Source organism: Marmota marmota, unplaced genomic scaffold, assembly GCF_001458135.2.
Source record: "Marmota marmota marmota unplaced genomic scaffold, marMar, whole genome shotgun sequence".
In the NCBI taxonomy this organism is placed as follows: domain Eukaryota; kingdom Metazoa; phylum Chordata; class Mammalia; order Rodentia; family Sciuridae; genus Marmota; species Marmota marmota.
The window spans coordinates 57,975,928-57,993,219 of record NW_026000037.1 but is presented as its reverse complement, the minus strand read 5'-3'; the positions used below and the strand labels follow the sequence as shown (position 1 = coordinate 57,993,219).

Genomic DNA, 17,292 nt, shown 5'->3' with positions numbered 1-17,292 from the left:
GAGTTACAAAATGTATCAAAAATAGTATTTTCACAAATCACACACAAACACTCTAAAAATTTACATCTAATTTACAAAACTGTTAAAATAATAATTCTCAGATTGTACTAGGCAAATAATTTAACTGAAAACAGATCAGCCTTCAGGAAAACCTCCATAAAGTACACTTTACATAGAAAATACTACTTGTAGAGGAGTGACACATTATTAAAAAAAAAGTTTATCTGTCAACTGATAAGTATAAGTTACTTACTTATTAGGGACCCAAAGATAAATGATAGAGGGTTTCTATCCTCAGCTCTCAAAGGTCACAAGGGAAGAAAAAAATTAAGTTTATAGAACTAAGATCACGGTAAATACTGAAAAAGTGGGGGAGGCAGCTTAAAAAATTTCCTGGGGTACATTCCCAAATTTTTATAACAAAATCTTAAATAATAAACTCAAGAGTTAATACCTGAATTTGCAATAGGAAGCAAGATAGATCTTCTCCAGGATTTTTCCTGTAGTTGTTGATATACGAAGTAGCCAATTGTGAGCAGTCAGTGCTATGAGTGAAGATTTATAATCTGATGGATCGGGAAGTACCTCCCCCTAAAAAAATAAATGAGGTGTAAAAGTGAAACTGCTTAGCCATGAACAATTTGCAGTAATCAATGTCCAAAGAAAATAACTAAATACTTAAAGACAGTTGAAAAAGTAAACCAGAGAAGAAATATTAAATGCAGAGAAAGATAATTAAGGCAAGGAAAGGTAAGATTGTGGGAAATTACTTTCATCATTAACTTATTAAGTGGATTTATTCACATAAGACATTTAAACAGTGCTTCAAGTAATTTATTTACTACGTATTCAACAGATAGTAGCCAACAATAACAGTAGGAGTATTAATGCTGCTGTTGCTGCTGTGATAATAATAGCAGCTCTTAAAATCATGTATAACTGCAGAGCTATTAAACATCATATGGTAGAAGAGTTGTTCCTATTGTCCCCCCGCCTTTTTTTTTTTAGTACATAACTTGTTTTCCTTTAGATGGAAGTGAATGCGACAAAATGCAAATTATCATACAGTTTACTGCTGTTCTATTCTAACTTCAAATGAGAACTTAGAATCCAGAATCAAGGTAGCCAAAGAAGAATAAAAGATGAACCTGTTTTTAAAAACAACCTGTCATCAATGAATAACCCAGAAAAGGTAGATAGCTGTTTGGGTACTTTTGTTACAAAGGAGCTACCTCAAGGTGGAAGTCTAATGTAGGAAGGGAGAAAAAAAAAAAAAAAAGAGCAAAGGAGTCTACTATGAATTGTGAACTATAATGTAGTTGGTAAGAAGAAAGTTAAGAATAGAAAATTGAAATTAATTTAGTATTTTCTTAGGACAAAGAGTAGGAAAAAATGAGGTCATGGTTATTTTACATATGCCCCAAAAGAAGTGTATGCCCTTTCAAATGTTACAGACAGAAAAATGATCGCTTCTTTGTATTTTGCTTTTACTTTATTAACTGGAAATCTTACATCCTCGGGTCACAGACAATGATATAAGAGCATTTTTTCTACAATATCTTAGTAAGTATCACTTCATGGGGATTTCAGTTTTTAAAAACATACTACTTATACTTTGCCTATTAAAAAAACATTTGATGCAGCATATATAACAGGTTTAAATTATTTTCTTAAACCAAAAGTTGGATTTCACACATTGTCTCAAAAAAGAAAGGTAATAATTGAAAAGTAGTTTCACATTAGTATGTTAATGTTAATACAATATGCTTCTTACTCTTTCTTCATGGAAAATATTATTTCACTGCAAATGAGAACAAAATATTTAAATGTTAAAGGGAGAATAGAAAATAAGTTACTAGAAATTTTAGTTTTGCCAAGATTTCTCTATAAATTTTTGGTGTTTTTACAAAACTTTCTCAAGTAAGAAATATGTCATCTCTCTACCATACCAAAATGAAAATGGATTAAGATGCTTAAACTGCTGGAGGCACAAAATTATTTTTTATTTTTTTAATTTATTTTTTAAAAATAAATGACAGTGGAATGCATTACAATTCTTATTACACATATACAGCACAATTTTTCATATCTCTGGTTGTATATAAAGTATGTTGGGCACAAAATTATTTATAGCTTTCAATGAGAAGATGAGGGGAAAAAAAGATATTTTGAAAGGAGTCTTCTATGAACAGAAGATAAATATATAGGGAAAAAGAAAGCAGCTCCAGAAAACTGATTTAAAGATCTGATTAAGTGGTTGTAGTATTCCAAAGGCATTACTTAGAATATTAAAAAATGATGCCATGGAAAACTTACATTTAGAAATATTCCTCCAAAAAAGGAAGTTTTACAACCAAAAAAATTTAGGAAAATGATTTGTAGTCATTGTGTACATTAGTACTATTTGAATTACAAAGTCTCTGAGAAGTAATTATGTAAGTAAACTTATGTAAAATTATGTAAGTAAAGTTATTATAAAGTCTCTGAGAAGTAATTATGTAAGTAAACTTTTTGAATTCAGAATGTTCCAGACTTATTTTTCCACAGCCCAATTCCTCCCAACTCTTTTGGTACCTACATACCTGTTAACATTCCATAAAAACAGTGTTCTGAAAAATATGTACCAGGGCAAGGCTGGTCTGATGAATGAGCTTATACAGCCACATTTGTTATTTTTATCTTATTATTTTCCTAACAACATTTGCAGAGAAAACTTGTAAGAATCCGCTTTATGATGGCAAGTATGTGGGGAAAAGGCACACTCCTAAGTTGTTGGTGGAACTGCAAATTGGTGCAACCACTCCAGAAAGCACTATAGATTCCTCAAAAAACTAGGAAGGGAATCACCATATGACCCGGCTATCGCACTCCTCGGTATAACAGTATACTACAGTGGTGCAGGCATATGAATGTTTATAGCGGCACAATTCACAACAGCTAAGATATGGAGCCAACCTAAGTGCCCTTCAATAGTTGAACAAATAAAGAAAATGTGGTATATATACACAATGGATTATTACTAAGCCATAAAGAATAACAACTTATGGTATTTTCCAGTAAAAGGATGGAACTGGAGACCATCACGTCAAGAGAAATAATGCAGGCCTGAAAAGTCAAGGTAGGGGGTATTTGAAAAAAAAAAAAACAACAGAAGAAAGATCAGTGGAGTAAGACAAAGGGGAATAAAGGGAAGGGAAAAGAGATGGGTTAGGAAAAGACAGTGGAATGAATCTGATCTAACATTCTTGTGTACATGTAGGAATATACCACAATGAATCTCACCATTATGTACATCCACAAGACACTAATTAAAAACAACAACAACCAAAAAACCTGTAAGTAAATAGAAGAAAGATTAGCAGAGTAGAGAGAAGGGAAAAGGGGGTGAGGAAAAGGGGAAGTACTGGGGATTGGATTAGAACAAATTATATTCCATGTTTTTATAATTATGTCAAAATGAATTCTATTATCATGTATAACTAAAAAGAACCAATAAAATTCTGTATATCATAAAAGATGCTCTCCATACTTTTTTATTGTTCTGTTTCAGTAAGTAGAATGATCCACCAAGAACAGTAATAAAGTAGTTTAGATTGTTATGAAACTTTTAATGTTTCTAACTTTTCCTATTTTCAATATTTAAAAACTACACCTACTTTAAAATATTCATAATATTAATGATTTTTTAAAGATAAAAACATTTATAGAAAATGATAATAAAAAGATACATTCTCCTCTTCATTGTGCTAATAATTCTGGAATCACTGTGATATTTAATTTTTAATCCTTAATGGAATATATTAACAATAACCAGTTCTTCTAGGCTAAAAATACTGTAGAAACAAATGCTCTAAAAACAAATCTTACCACTGGGCATTCCCATAACAAAGCATCCTCTATTTTTTCCGATTTGGAACATTTTGGCATTTCATAAAGTTTTTTTGGCTCTGAGGCAACACTGGAAAAAAAAAATTATTAGTATTCCTGATAAATGAAGCAGTATTTGCTCAGGTTTGAGACTTCTTTTCATACAGATAACTGAAAATACCAAAATACTATTTGTTGTTTGTTTTCCTTATTAATTTTTTTTTAGTTACAGAATTCATCATATACATACATAGAAAAAATATGAAATAGTTTATAATACTATACAACTACAAAACTAAACATTCACATTTTGGTTCTTTTTCTTCTAGTTTTTCTTTAAATACATAGAGGTAGCTGAACATTGTTTTGCTAAATTGGATTATATTAAACTTTTTTTTTTTTTTTTTTACCCTTGAACATATCTGAATTCCATTGAATTCTTCAACTATTTTTCTGATATGTAAAATCAAAATTAATAGATAAGTTGTTCCCATTATTTTAGAATGAAAATCAGTGGATAAAAAAGGAAACACTCTTGGCCAGGCATGGTGGTGCATACATACTTTTAATTCCAACATCTTGGGAGGCTGAGGCATTAGAATAGTGAGTTCAAAGTCAGCCTCAGCAATTTAGCAAGACCCTAAATAACTTAGAACTTATCCTTAAATTTTTTTTAAAAAGAAGGCTGGGGATGTGGCTCAAGTAATTAAGTGCCCCTGGGTTCAATCCCCAGTACCACAAAAATATTTTTTTTTAATTTAAAAAAATTAAAAGACTCTTTACAATTTTTGCTCCTAAATTATCTATCAGAAAGGTAAAATAAGTTGATATTTCTACCAATATTGAACAGTCTTTGAGGTAAAAACAGTCTCTTATTTATTGATACTGGGAATTATAGATCCAGTGGTGCTTTACCATTAAGCCACTTCCCCAGCCCTCTTTATTATTTGAAACAGGGCCTCACTAAGCTGCTGAGGCTGGCTTCAAGGGACTCTCCTGCTTCAGTCTCTCAAGTGGTTGGGATTACAGGGATACACCACTACACCTGGCTTATTTATTTTTAAGACAGGATCTCACCATGTTGCCCAGGCTGGTCTTGAACTCCTAGGCTCAAATGATCCTCTTGCCTCAGCCTCATAAGTAGCTGAGGCTACAGGTACATGCCACCATGCCTGGCCAACTTCCATTGAGATGTGAATATAGATGTTTAACATATGAACTTTAGCATTAAACCACTGTTAAAAGAGAAATGAAGGAGGTTCTGGAACATAAAACTGAGCAAATAATATTGTTTTTCTGTGCACACATATGAACATGTAACACTAAATCCCACCATTATATATAATTATAATACACAAAAATATTTTTAAAAAGAGACAATTTTCAGAGTGACATTCTAGTCACCTTTGATATTCTCTCAGAGTTAAAGGTTTAAACCAAACAGTTTCACAGGAGTAAAATCAACCTCATTTGTGATTCTAGCCTTTGGGTAAAAAAATCCCTGGATGGCATGTTAAAGAACTCTAATGTTATTTACCATTAGAACACTAATCAATGCCAATTACTCTGATTAATCTTATTAAAATTAAGCAATATGTACAATCTGGAGAAGTTATGAACTGCGTGTTAAATGGTACCAAAGAAATACCACTAATTTTGTTAGGTGTGAAAATGATACTATGAACATAAAAATTTAAGTCTAGATTTCTACTTCCAGCATGACAGTGGTAAGGCTTTGTAGACACACTCTTAAAGCAAACTTGTAAAAAATTATAAAAGGATAACAACCTAAAAGTCTTGGGAAATGCTATTGGGGACATAGAGCACATGAAGACATGTTTATTAATGAAAATCTATTAGTACTCATTAAGAATATAGAGTATGGGCTGGGGATGCAGCTCAGTGGTACAATACTTGCCTACTGTGCACAAGACCCTCAGTTTAATCCATAGCACTGGAAAAAAAAATCTTAGAATAATAGGAGTCTTTGATGTTTGGAGCAGGAAGGGTTCCATTCTTCCTCACTCCTAGTTCAACAAGATGGCCACTCTACTTCAAACTGGTATACCAAGAACACAAGGCTCCTCTCCCCACTGCCTCTACTAAGAGAACTATCTCCCCAAGAGAGGCAGGATGGCAGCATTCCTCATTCAACCCCCAGCTGTCTGTTGCAGACAATGAGTCCTGAGTGAATGTAGTCAAGAGGTGGGGCTCCTCTCTGCTACCTAGGTCCCACTCAGGAAGTGGAGGCTCTGCCTTGGGTGCAACATGGCTGAGAATACTAGGGCCCTGATAGGCCTTATCCCTCTTTATAAAGCAATGGGTCCATCCTAAGAGAGGCAAGTTGAAAAGATGTAAGGCTAGTGTTCCCTCAAACCTACAAGTTCAGCTTTTAGAGCAGGGATGTGACTCACAGAGAAGAGTTTCATTTACTAAGAGTGCTGGTTTGAAGATTTTGCCTGGGAAATGCAGGTCATAAAACAGATAGTCCCTAGTTCCTTCTAGAAAAACTGACTTTATTTACAACAGATGTGGAGAAGATCAAGCCTAAGTGCACTGTCAAAACCAGTGAAGATTGTGGTAAAAGACAAATGGGAGATAGGCAGATTCATTTGAAATACAGGCTAAATTATTGTCTGGCTAATTTGCCAGAGTGAACCAGAAAAAGCTAACTGAAGGAGCCCTTCTGAGTTCAGAACAAACTCCAAATGCAGACTATTCTAACTTCTGCTTCTGGTGCAACATGAAAAGAGCAGAAGTTGTGATGCTTGAACTCATTAGAAAATAGCTAAACAATTAAAAAATTAACAATTATTCTTAGATCCATCAGAGAATTGAGGTTACAGGGAAAGAATCACAGGTTAGCAGGAACAGAATCGAAGAAACAAGCCACTGGAACCAGTAATGGGAAGACATAAACAAGACAATAAGAAAAATTTAACTTCTGATACCTATGGTTACATCAAATAATAATAGCTTCACCCAGATAAACATAAAATCTAAAGGCCTACTTACCTCAATTCCTTTTCCCTAATATGTCATACAGTCTTCAACAAAAAAATTACAAGGCATGCTAAAAGGCAAAATACAAAGTTTGAAGAGACAAAGCAAGCATCAGAACTGGGCTCAGATATGGCAGAGATTCTGGAATTATAAGATCAGGAACTTAAAAAACCTGTGGTTAAACCTGAACTCCCAGCTATTTGATAGAAGGATCCCACGTATGAGACCAGTCTAGGCAACTCAACGAGGCTGTTTAAAAAATTTAAAAAAAAAAAAAAAAAAAGGCTAGTTGTGTGGTTGAGTGGCAGAACACTTGCCCATTATGCACATGGCTCTGGGTTTAACAGTAAGGCAAAACAACAACAACACTATGATTTATATGTTAAGGGCTCTAAGGGGAAAAGTGGACAACAAGCAAGAAGAGATGGCCAATTAAATAGAAAGATAAAAATCAAAAGGAAATACTAGAAATCAAAAACACTATAGTAGAAGTGAAAAATGGCTCATCAGTAGGCTGGATACAGCTGAGGAATCAGTAAGCTCAAAGAGAAGTCAACAGAAATTTCCCAAACTGAAAAGAAAAAAGAAAAAAATAGAACAGAATATTCAATAACTATAGGACAATTAAGAAAAGGTATAATGTACACACAATGGGAATACCAGAAGGAGAAAAACAGAAATAGTTAAAATAAGGACTGAGAATTTTCCAAAACTCACGAGACGCCCAAGTACAAGTCCAGGAAGCTCAGAAACACTACTAGGGAAGTTAAAAAGAAAAAAAAGAAAAAGAAACTACACGTAGATATATCATATTCAAACAGCAGAAAATTTTAAAAAATGAGGAAAGGGCTGGGACTGTAGCTCAGTGGTAGAGCACTTGCCTAGCACAGGTGAGGCACTGGGTTTGAACCTCTGCACCATATAAAAAACAAATAAATAAAAAATACAGGTTAAATTCTTTTTAAAAAAATGAGAAAATCTTAAAGAGAAGCAGGGAGGGGAAGGCACTTTATCTATAGAGGAGCAAAGAGAAGAATTACATCAAACTTCTCTTTCAGAGATCATACAAACAAGAACCAAGTGAAATATCTATAGTGTTGAAAGAAAACAAAAAAACTCCACAGCCTAGAATTTCTGTATCCAGAAAAATTATCCTTCAAAAGTGACTATCCAGATAAACAAAATTGAGAATATCTTGCCTTGTAAGAAATATTCAAAACATTTTTCAGAGAAAGGAAAATGTTATAAGTCAGGTCTAAAAATGGAAGTGTTAGAGAAGACATAAATGAAGGTAAAATAAAATTCCTTGTTTTTCTTTATTGAATTTAAAAAGTTTGTTGAAAATAAAAACAGCAAAAAGATATTCAGTGATTATAACAAAAATGTTTAAAGATATCTTTATATCAATTAAAACGATGTTATAAAAGAGGGAGAAAATAGGAATATTTTGTTGATACCAGTACTACCCATGAAATGGTCCTGTATACAAACAAATATACACTAGTCCCTTCCCTTGCCCTGAATATGGCTTTTTAGCCTTCTTTTATAGTCTTTTGCCCATAAGTATTACAGTTTTTGAGATTTCGGCTTTTAAAATTTCAACATTTGGCATTTAAATCTCTTAGGATTATAATTTTGGGGATTTTGATTTTGGGGGATTTCTAAATTTAGGATCACAGCATTCAAGATTGTCTTTTGTTTTACAACAATGAAAATGTATAATTATGGTGATGGCTGTGTGTATCTGTGAATGTAAAAAATCAATTGTACATTTTTCATGGAGAAATAGTATGGTATATAACTATCTTAATAAAGTTCTTAAAAAGAAAATGCCCAAGATTTTTTAAGAGATACACACTGAAGCATCTTCAGAATATGCTTTAAAATACCTAGCACAGAGGTAAAGGAAAGGGGATATGGATGAGAGAAAGAGAGTGTTGCAAATCTTGATAGTTTCTGATTCTAGGTAATGGGTATATGGGGATTCACTGCAGCTTTCCCTGTAGCCTCACGTTGGACTGTTGTGGTTGAGGTTAACTGTTAAACATTCTGGATCTATAAATACTATTATTTTGTTTGAAAATTTTTCTCTTAAAAAAGCAGCATCTAATTATATAGTAACCAGCTTTCAGGACTCTGGTATCTTTAAGTTTTATAAATAATGAGGCAGGAAGAAAGTGGGGGAAGTGCTGTGGAGTGATATTAGACAAGTTATATTGCTGTGCTGTATGCATAATAAGAATATGTGACAACAAATTCCATCACTATGTACAACTATGATGCACTGATAAAAATGTGGGGAAAAATGTATTATTTTGCCTGGATTAAATGTAGTTGTGCTTTAATATAGTATTTCTAAAGAGTAAACCCACAATTTTAGACTTAAGATTTTTAAATTACGTGCATTTTACTGCCTAGTCTTATTTCGGACCTATTTTCCCTTTCTTCTATTTTCCTGTACATTAATGTAAGCATGTGATTCTATAAAACTTACCGATGAGATCAACAGTCTGAAAAATTATCACTAAAAATTTACCTGCTAACACAGCACCGATAATTGTCAAAATATATTCTTCCTCTCTCATAAGCTATAGGTGACTTGGAATGAGTTGTCCAAACATTCTTAAATTTAGTACTTTCCTGAAAAATACAAGGGATTTCGGTTTAGGAAAGAATTCATAAGTTTCTACTCTGTGCATCCATTTTAAGTAGGGTAAATATATCATTTTCAAAGTAATTTCACATACGCTATTTAAAAACATTTTGAATTCTTCCTCACCCTGCCCTCGCGTTCAGGTTAAACTGGGTGCCCAACTTTTAGAAACACAGTTTGCGGGAAGGCATAAGCAGCTTAAAACTAAAACCATATGGCGGCCCTATTAACACCTATTTACTAATCCCCCAGGTGCACGACACGTATTCCCCCTTCCCGTCACATGAAACACACTCAAAAGGGAGCCCTAGAATGCAAAAACTGCACCCCAGCAGGAAGTCTGACCACAGGCGCCCCGCTGCCTCCACTCTGCCCGCGACCGGCGGGAGGTCACCTGGCACACCAGCTCCCGAAGGATGCCCAGGTTCGTCCTCTGCACCACGCCTGCGTCGCGCGCGAAGAAGCCCAGCGCCCGGCGACTCAGCCTCCGGCACACGTTGGACTTCCGGGTTGGGCCCATGGATGAGCGATCGGCGCGCAGGGTTGGCTGGGCCGAAGAGGGGCGCTCACTCCCACGTAGGGCAGAAACAGCTACCTCCGAATCTCAAAAGAAAGCTAACCGGGTAGCCGGGTACTGGGTACCCAGTAACTTGGCGAGGGAACGCAAAGCACGCACCACCTGAACGGGAAGAGGGGAAGAAAAAAACGCCCCCTTCCTGTCTTGCCCCTAAGACGCTCTCCGCCCGCGGACAATGCAAAGCCGCTTTACCTCGCGGCCTGCCGTAGCCGCTACCTCAGAGGGAAATGTAGTTCCCAGGGCACGCTGGCTTCCTCCTGGACTACAACTCCCATCAGGCAACAGGAAACGTGTTCTTGCCCCAGCCCCGCCCCAGCATGCCGTGGCCCCGCCTTCAGAACGCCCTCTTGGGTCCAGCAAAGGTGTGGGCTGTGCTGTGCGGCTCGAGAGCTTTCTCGGGTTGGTATAGGCGCGCAGGGAAGACCCCTGGGGGCGCTGTGTTGCCGCCTCCTGGTCCAGTTTCCTGTGCTGCACTCAGGGGTCATTGCTTCTCTGGTACCCCGTCTCCTGCCGCCCCTGGCTTTCGCTCTGGGAGGCTCAAGCCAGGCGCCCGCAGGGGCTGTGTCGAGTGTGACCACTCTCCAAAGGTACGCCCTGAGGCTTTCCCTTCAGCCGCTCGTTAGACGTCGTGGATGAGGTTAACTGTTAAACATTTTATTTGTATAAACACTTTGCTTTTGTATTATGATTAGTGGTGAAAGATGATGGCTTTCCCACCAAACTAGGATTGAATTACTCTTCTTCTCAGAGGCCCGCCTTTTGTGTGGCCTGCGGAAAATGACTGGTATTGCGATAATTGCTGCGTTTTCCTTCCTCTCCATTCCAATCCCATACCCTGCCCCACTTAAAGGGAATAAAATATGAAATGCTTACATTCTTATAGGACTACCTAAGATATTCCACCTTGATTTCTGTAAGTAAAAGATAGCATACTTTGTTAACTAGCCCTGCCTATATGTTCAAAGTTTCCAGTGCACTAAAATTTCAATAATCTTAAGCCAGAAGTTGTCCCATTGTTTTGTTGTAGGTCCCTGAGAGAGGTCTTTGCATCTCCATCTAGTACTTAGGTGTTCTAGGAAGGTGAGTGATCATGTCTGACTGGCAGTTCAAAAATTACAGTACTGGTGAGTGCGCTGGGTCACAATTTAAATTCAGTAAAAAAAAAAAAAAATCATATCTCTATTTAACCTTGATGCATTTCCTTCAGAGCTTGGCTTTTGCTGATTTTCATGACTTATTTAGAGCATACAGTGGAGTGCTTTATTTTTAGACAGCACTACAATAGTTAATTTGGTAATTCATGAATGCAGCTGTCACTGAGAAAACTAGAACCCAGAAAACATAACTGGATTTTCTTTGGCTGGAATGAAATTGAAGTCATTGCTGAATTGAACTCATTATCTCTCTCTTTTCTCCTTTCTCTTTGCCTTCACTTGTTTGTCTTCCTGTGGTCTTTATCTCACCACCAAAACACCCAAGCCAGAGTCATTCTATCTAGATGTCTCCCTTTACCTCACCACAGCCAAGTCCTTCTGTTCTCTTATTGTCTCATCTTCATTTCATTGAGTAATTTGGGGCCTTACCATTTTTATCATATTATTAAGTAGCCTCCTAACTGTTCTTTCAGTTTGGTACTTTCAGTTCCAATGCTCCCTTCTTCCAGAGTGATTTTTCTAAAGCACAAAGCTGTTCGCATGTTACAATCTTTCAGTGGTTCCCTGTCACTTACAGCAGAATTTCTCAAACCAGAACTGGTACCCAGGATCCTCCATTCTAACTTAAAATATCTCAGTATGTTAAACATAAAATCAAGTATGAAACTAGGTATAAACTCTTTATATTGTATTTTTATACAACTATAACACCTAAGCATTTAAAAATGAAGCAAAACTATAAAATCAATAAATTCAAATGAATACTTACACCTTGTGTCCAATAAGAATATTTTGCTGGATCTAAAGACTTCTCAAAGTAAACCTCTTCCTTATTGAAAAGCCTATCCATTTTCCCTAGTGTCAAGAGATCACTCGATGTTCCTTTCTTTGTTAAACCACTGCAAAAATTTCCTTTATTTGGTGTGTCATGACTTCTGTTTATTTACTTGGTTGAACCCAGGAGTGCTTTACTACTGCCCTATATTCCCAACCATTTTAATTTTTTATTTTGAAATGGGGTCTTGCTAAGTTTCCTAAGACTAGTTTTGAACTCGAAATCTTCCTGCCTCAGGCTTTTGAGTAGGTAGGATTACAGGCATGCATCACTGTACCCTGTTGGTTCATAACTTCACTGAACCTTCATTTGAAAATGTCATTTATGTATAATAGTCCCCATTTCTTTCTCATCCTGCACCAATGACAAGTGGTGCAACAAATGTGACACAAATGTGTCTGAACCAAATGTGTGAACTGAAATCTTGTAACACTCAACTAAAAGTGGTCATCCAGATGACCCAGAGTACCCTTTTTAAAAAAAATCTTTTTTTCCCTTCTTTTCAATTTTTGTCAGACTGAAAGTGAAAGGTTTCTCCTACAGAAATCTCAATCTTGAGAATGTATGTACAAATCCCTAAGGGTCCATATAAGTACCTAATAGCACAGATTAGAATCCCTTAGTGAAGAATACAGGGCACTTCATTAACTTCAGCCTCATCTTTTTGGCCATCCCTCACATGTGCTCTGTGGTTCTGATATTTGCCCACTTTATCTGGAACTCCTTTCCCATTATCTCTTATGCATTTATGGCAATACTCTTCCCAGGTGTCAAGAGTTCCACTCAGACCCTTTTCCTGACCTCTCGAGCTTAATATAAGTAGCCTTGTTTTGTCCCTCCATGTTTCTCTGCCTGAGCAGAAACAGTAGTAAGTCATTCTGCCTCTTTAGCACATTGCCTAAAATGTGGCTAATGCACATGTGTGTTGATGAATGAATGACCTATAGGAACATGTGACCATAAGGAATTTATTTAAGTACTTTTAACATAGATGCAGATTTAGTCTCCACTTATTCAGGTAGTGATAATCAAATCAAAATGGAAATTATAATATTAAGAAGAAGAACTAACTTTCCAAAATCTTAAATCCCTAAGAGTTCCACCTATAAAATAGATATTTTTTCATTTTTTAAAGGAAAATAGCATGAACAGATACATTTATGATTGGGAAACAACTTAGTTTGGGAAGTTTAACATAATTTGATTCTTTTGTTTTCTTTTTTCCCATTCTTTGGCTGTGTTATATTTATAGAGTCCTTAGCCATCCTAGCCATAATATTTTTAAGACAAAGAAGAAGAAATGTAAATTTACAAGTGAATAAAATGCTTTTTGTTCATATGCTTTTCTTAAAGAAGCATAGTATGACTAAATAAACATATACAACACTCAGGTTATTAAACTTAAACTTTTGTTCAGAGACAAAGAATTCTGAACCAAGGCCTCAGGAGGTCATTCATTCAATACACAATTATTTTCATTCACAATGTCCTGGGAACTATTTTGGCATAGGTTATAATAGCAGACAAGCTAGACAAGGTCCCTAGTTATGAGGAAGAAGATATACAGGAAATAATTAGATGAAAATTTCGGGTAGTGATAAGTGCTAGAAGAAAAATAAAACTGGGTGAGGTACTAGAACATGGTTGGAAGCCCTGCTTTAACCAGAGTGGTCAGGGAAGGTCTCTTTGAAGAGGATCCCTGAATGGATCCCTGAATGATGAGGAAGAGCTGAGCTATAAGATCTAAAGTAAGTGTCCAGGCAAAGGAATGCTTGAGCACAGGGTTCCCAAGGCTTATAACAACAAGCTTGGCTTATTCTGAAATGGTCAAAAGACCAGTGCAGCTCTTTAATGTGCAAGAGAGAGAGAATCTTGAAGTGGTAGGCTGGGACTTAATCATGTTGGGCACACTTTCTTCATCCCCCCTTTTTTATTGGTGATTATAGTTATACATAATTCATGTTGGGCTTTGTAAGGCCATGGTAAGGAGTTTGGATTTTATTCTGTTGTGATGGACAGCCATAGTAGGCTTTGAGGAGGAAAGTAATGTGATTGAATTTGTGTTATAATAAGCTCTTTATGGGTATAGTATGGAGAATGTATTGCGGGGGTGGGTAATAAGTATTGCAACAAGACAGGTGGCCACATTGTTCTAGGTGCAAGCGATGATAGTGTTTTGGACTAAAATGGTAGCAAGAGAGATGGAAAGAAGTTAACAGATTCAGTGTATGTTTTGGAAACAGTTAAGAGAACTTATGCTATTAAAGATATTAAGGATGAGGGAGAAAAACAGAATCAATTGAAATCATAGTAAAGCAGAATGATAACAGTTACCCACAAATTCCCTGGAATAAATGGGAAACAGGTAGCTACTTATAATGTCAATAAAACAATGCCTAGATTTTATGAAAAATATATATTAGCATTATAGACATTAGCACTGAAGAATGTTAGAATATATTCTGTGACTAGGACATAATAGAAGAGGAAAATAAAATCAGATATCAGAAGCAGGTGAGAATAGAGGATGTGGGACTATGGAAATGTGATGATAAGTCATTAGACTCCTATAGCACAAGAAATAAAATCAAGAATCAATAAATGGGATAGATTCAAACTGAAAAGCGTCTTCTCAGCAAAAGAAATAATCAGTGAAGTGAAGAGACAGCCTACAGAATGGGAACAAATTTTTACCACATGCACATCAGATAGAGCACTGATCTACAGAATATATAAAGAACTCAAAAAACTTAACACCAAAAAACCCCAAACAACCCAGTCAATAAATGGGCCAAGGAACTGAACAGAAAATTCTCAGAAGATGATATAGAATCAATCAACAAATATATGAAAAAATGTTCAACATCTCTTGCAATTAGAGAAATGCAAATCAAAACTACTCTTTAAGATTTCATCTCACTCCAGTCAGAATAGTAGCTATTAAGAATACAAACAACAATAAGTGTTAGTGAAGATGTGGGGGAAAAGTCACACTCATACATTGCTGGTGAGACTGCAAATTGGTGCGGCCAATATGGAAAGCAGTATGGAGATTCCTTGGAAAACTTGGAATGGAACCACCATTTTACCCAGTTATCCCACTCCTTGGTCTATACCCAAGGGACTTAAAAACAGCATGCTACAGTGACAGCCACATCAATGTTTATAGCAGCACAGTTCACAATAGCTAAATTGTGGAACCAACTAGATGCCCTTCAATAGATGAATGAATAAACAAACTGTGGTATATATACACAATGGAATATTACTCAGCATTAAAAGAAAATAATATCATGGCATTCTCAGGTAAATAAGTGGAGTTGGAGAATAGCATGCTAATTGAAATAAGCCTATCCCCAAAGCCAAAAGCTGAATATTTTCTCTGATAAGTAGATACTGATCCATAGTGTGGGTGGAGGTGGGAGCATGTGAAGAATGGAGAAACTTTGGATAGGACAGTGGGGTGGGAGGAGGAGAGAAGGGAATAGGGGTAGGGAAGATGGTAGAATGAGATGGACATCGTTATCCTAGGTACATGTATGAAGACACAAATGGTATGACTCTACTTTGTGTACAACCAGAGAAATGAAAAATTATGCTTCATATGTGTACTGTGAATTGAAATGCATTTGGCTCTCATGTATAGCAAATTAGAATAAATAAATAAATTTTTAAAAAGTCATTAGAGTGATAGGACATTCTCTTTAAATAGATACTTGGGTATAGTATTGGGAATGGGAGTGAAATGTAGGGAGATCAATTAGCAGGTAAGTGTAGGCTTTTACATAAAATAATTATCTAAGAAGCAACTGTCCATCATATTCACAGGTCCTATCCACACTCAAGGACTATATGGGAGGTGTGTAACAGTGGGAAGCTGAAGGGGCAGAAATCTTGGAGATCATTTCATAATTTTGCTTACCACAGAGTATTAGTACATAGGCATTGAATTACTGGATTATAGGGCATATGCATTTTCAGCTTTATTAGGTAATACCGTGTTGACTTTTTATGTAACTGTAGCAGTTTTTATGTTCCCATTGACAGGATGTAAGACCTCTCAAGCATTTCTTTACCTCCTTGACTGCCTGTATATTGTTACACTTTCACTTTTTGTTGTTGTTTGTTTGTTTGGCAGTACTGGGAAGTGAACCAGAGGCACTGTACCACTGAGATACGTCATTGGCCCTTTTTATTTTTGAAACAGGATCTTCCTAGGTTGCCTTGCTGGCCTCAAACTTGCTATCCTCCTTTCTCAGTCTCCCAAGTTGTTGGGATTACAGGCATGCAGCCCTATGCCCAGCTGGACTTCTACATTTTTTCCTATCTAGGCAATATAAAATTATATCACATTATGAAGTTATCATGGATTTCCCATGTCATCGCTTTTGCCCATTTTCTATTGGATTTTTTTTTTTTTTGTGGAATGCTTATGCATGTTCCTTCTGTTGTACTAATCTTCCATCATATGTGTTGCAAATATATTCTCCCAATGACTTGTTACTATACAGAAGTTTTTAATTTTTTTAATTTTTAATTTTTATTTTTGTTGTGCTGGGTATTGAACCCAGGGCCTTGTGCACGCAAGGTAAGCACTCTCTCAACTGAGCTATTTCCCCAGTCCCAGAAGCTTTTAATTTAAATGTAGTAAAAATAATCAATATTTCTCTTTAGAGTTAGAACTTTCTGGCTGTTGTTTGAGAAATCTTTAAATTTTCCTAAAAAGTTCTAAAATTTTACCTTTCCTATTTAAATCTTTAATTGAGGACAGAATTGATTTTGGAATGTAGTAGTACAAAATAGGGATCCATTTTATTGTTTTTTCATACATGAATAACCACTTGTCCCAGAACTATTTGTTTAGTAGTCCCTCATTTCCTCACAGATCTGCAGTGCTAATTCTGTTACATATCAATTTACAATTTACATGGTGTATTTGTCTATTTTCTATTACTATAACAACATTCTTGAGTTTGGATACTTTATAAAAAGGTTTATGTTTTTCCCAAATTTAGAGACTAAAAGTCCAAAATTCAATGACCCCATCTGTTTGGCCTCTGGTAAGGGCCCCCTTGGGTACATAATAGCATGGTTGTAGCATTGTTGTAGGAATACAAATGAGAGAGAGAGAGAGAGACACTATAATATGACAGGAAGCCAGAGAGATTCAAAAGCCAGGCTTCCTCTTTTTATAACAGTTTGT

General features: G+C 35.9%; 2 protein-coding genes across 20 annotated transcripts in view; one reads left to right on the top strand and one right to left on the bottom strand.

Annotated features, from left to right (window-relative positions):
* The window catches only part of Dcaf17 (DDB1 and CUL4 associated factor 17), a 76,685-nt gene extending 66,312 nt beyond the window's left edge, over positions 1 to 10,373 (bottom strand). For 3 of the 17 annotated variants that reach the window (XR_007350986.1, XM_048812467.1, XM_048812468.1), the window contains exons 1-4: positions 9,918 to 10,265; positions 9,407 to 9,510; positions 3,868 to 3,958; positions 455 to 591 (exon numbers count right to left, since the gene is read on the bottom strand). Coding sequence is in view for 15 of the 17 variants with exons in the window: in XM_048812467.1 (XP_048668424.1) it covers positions 455 to 591; positions 3,868 to 3,958; positions 9,407 to 9,510; positions 9,918 to 10,043 (458 nt within the window). In the remaining 2 variants the exon portion in view is untranslated. The other 14 variants (XR_007350987.1, XM_015479311.2, XM_048812469.1 and 11 more) reach the window with 12 other exon arrangements.
* A 44-nt stretch (positions 10,374 to 10,417) lies between these two features.
* Positions 10,418 to 17,292, top strand: part of Mettl8 (methyltransferase 8, methylcytidine) — a 90,883-nt gene continuing 84,008 nt past the window's right edge. Inside the window, exon 1 of one of the 3 annotated variants that reach the window (XR_007350989.1) lies at positions 10,418 to 10,687. The gene's annotated coding sequence lies outside the window, so the exon portion shown is untranslated. The remainder of the gene's footprint in view (positions 10,688 to 17,292) is intronic. The other 2 variants (XR_007350988.1, XM_015479310.2) reach the window with 2 other exon arrangements.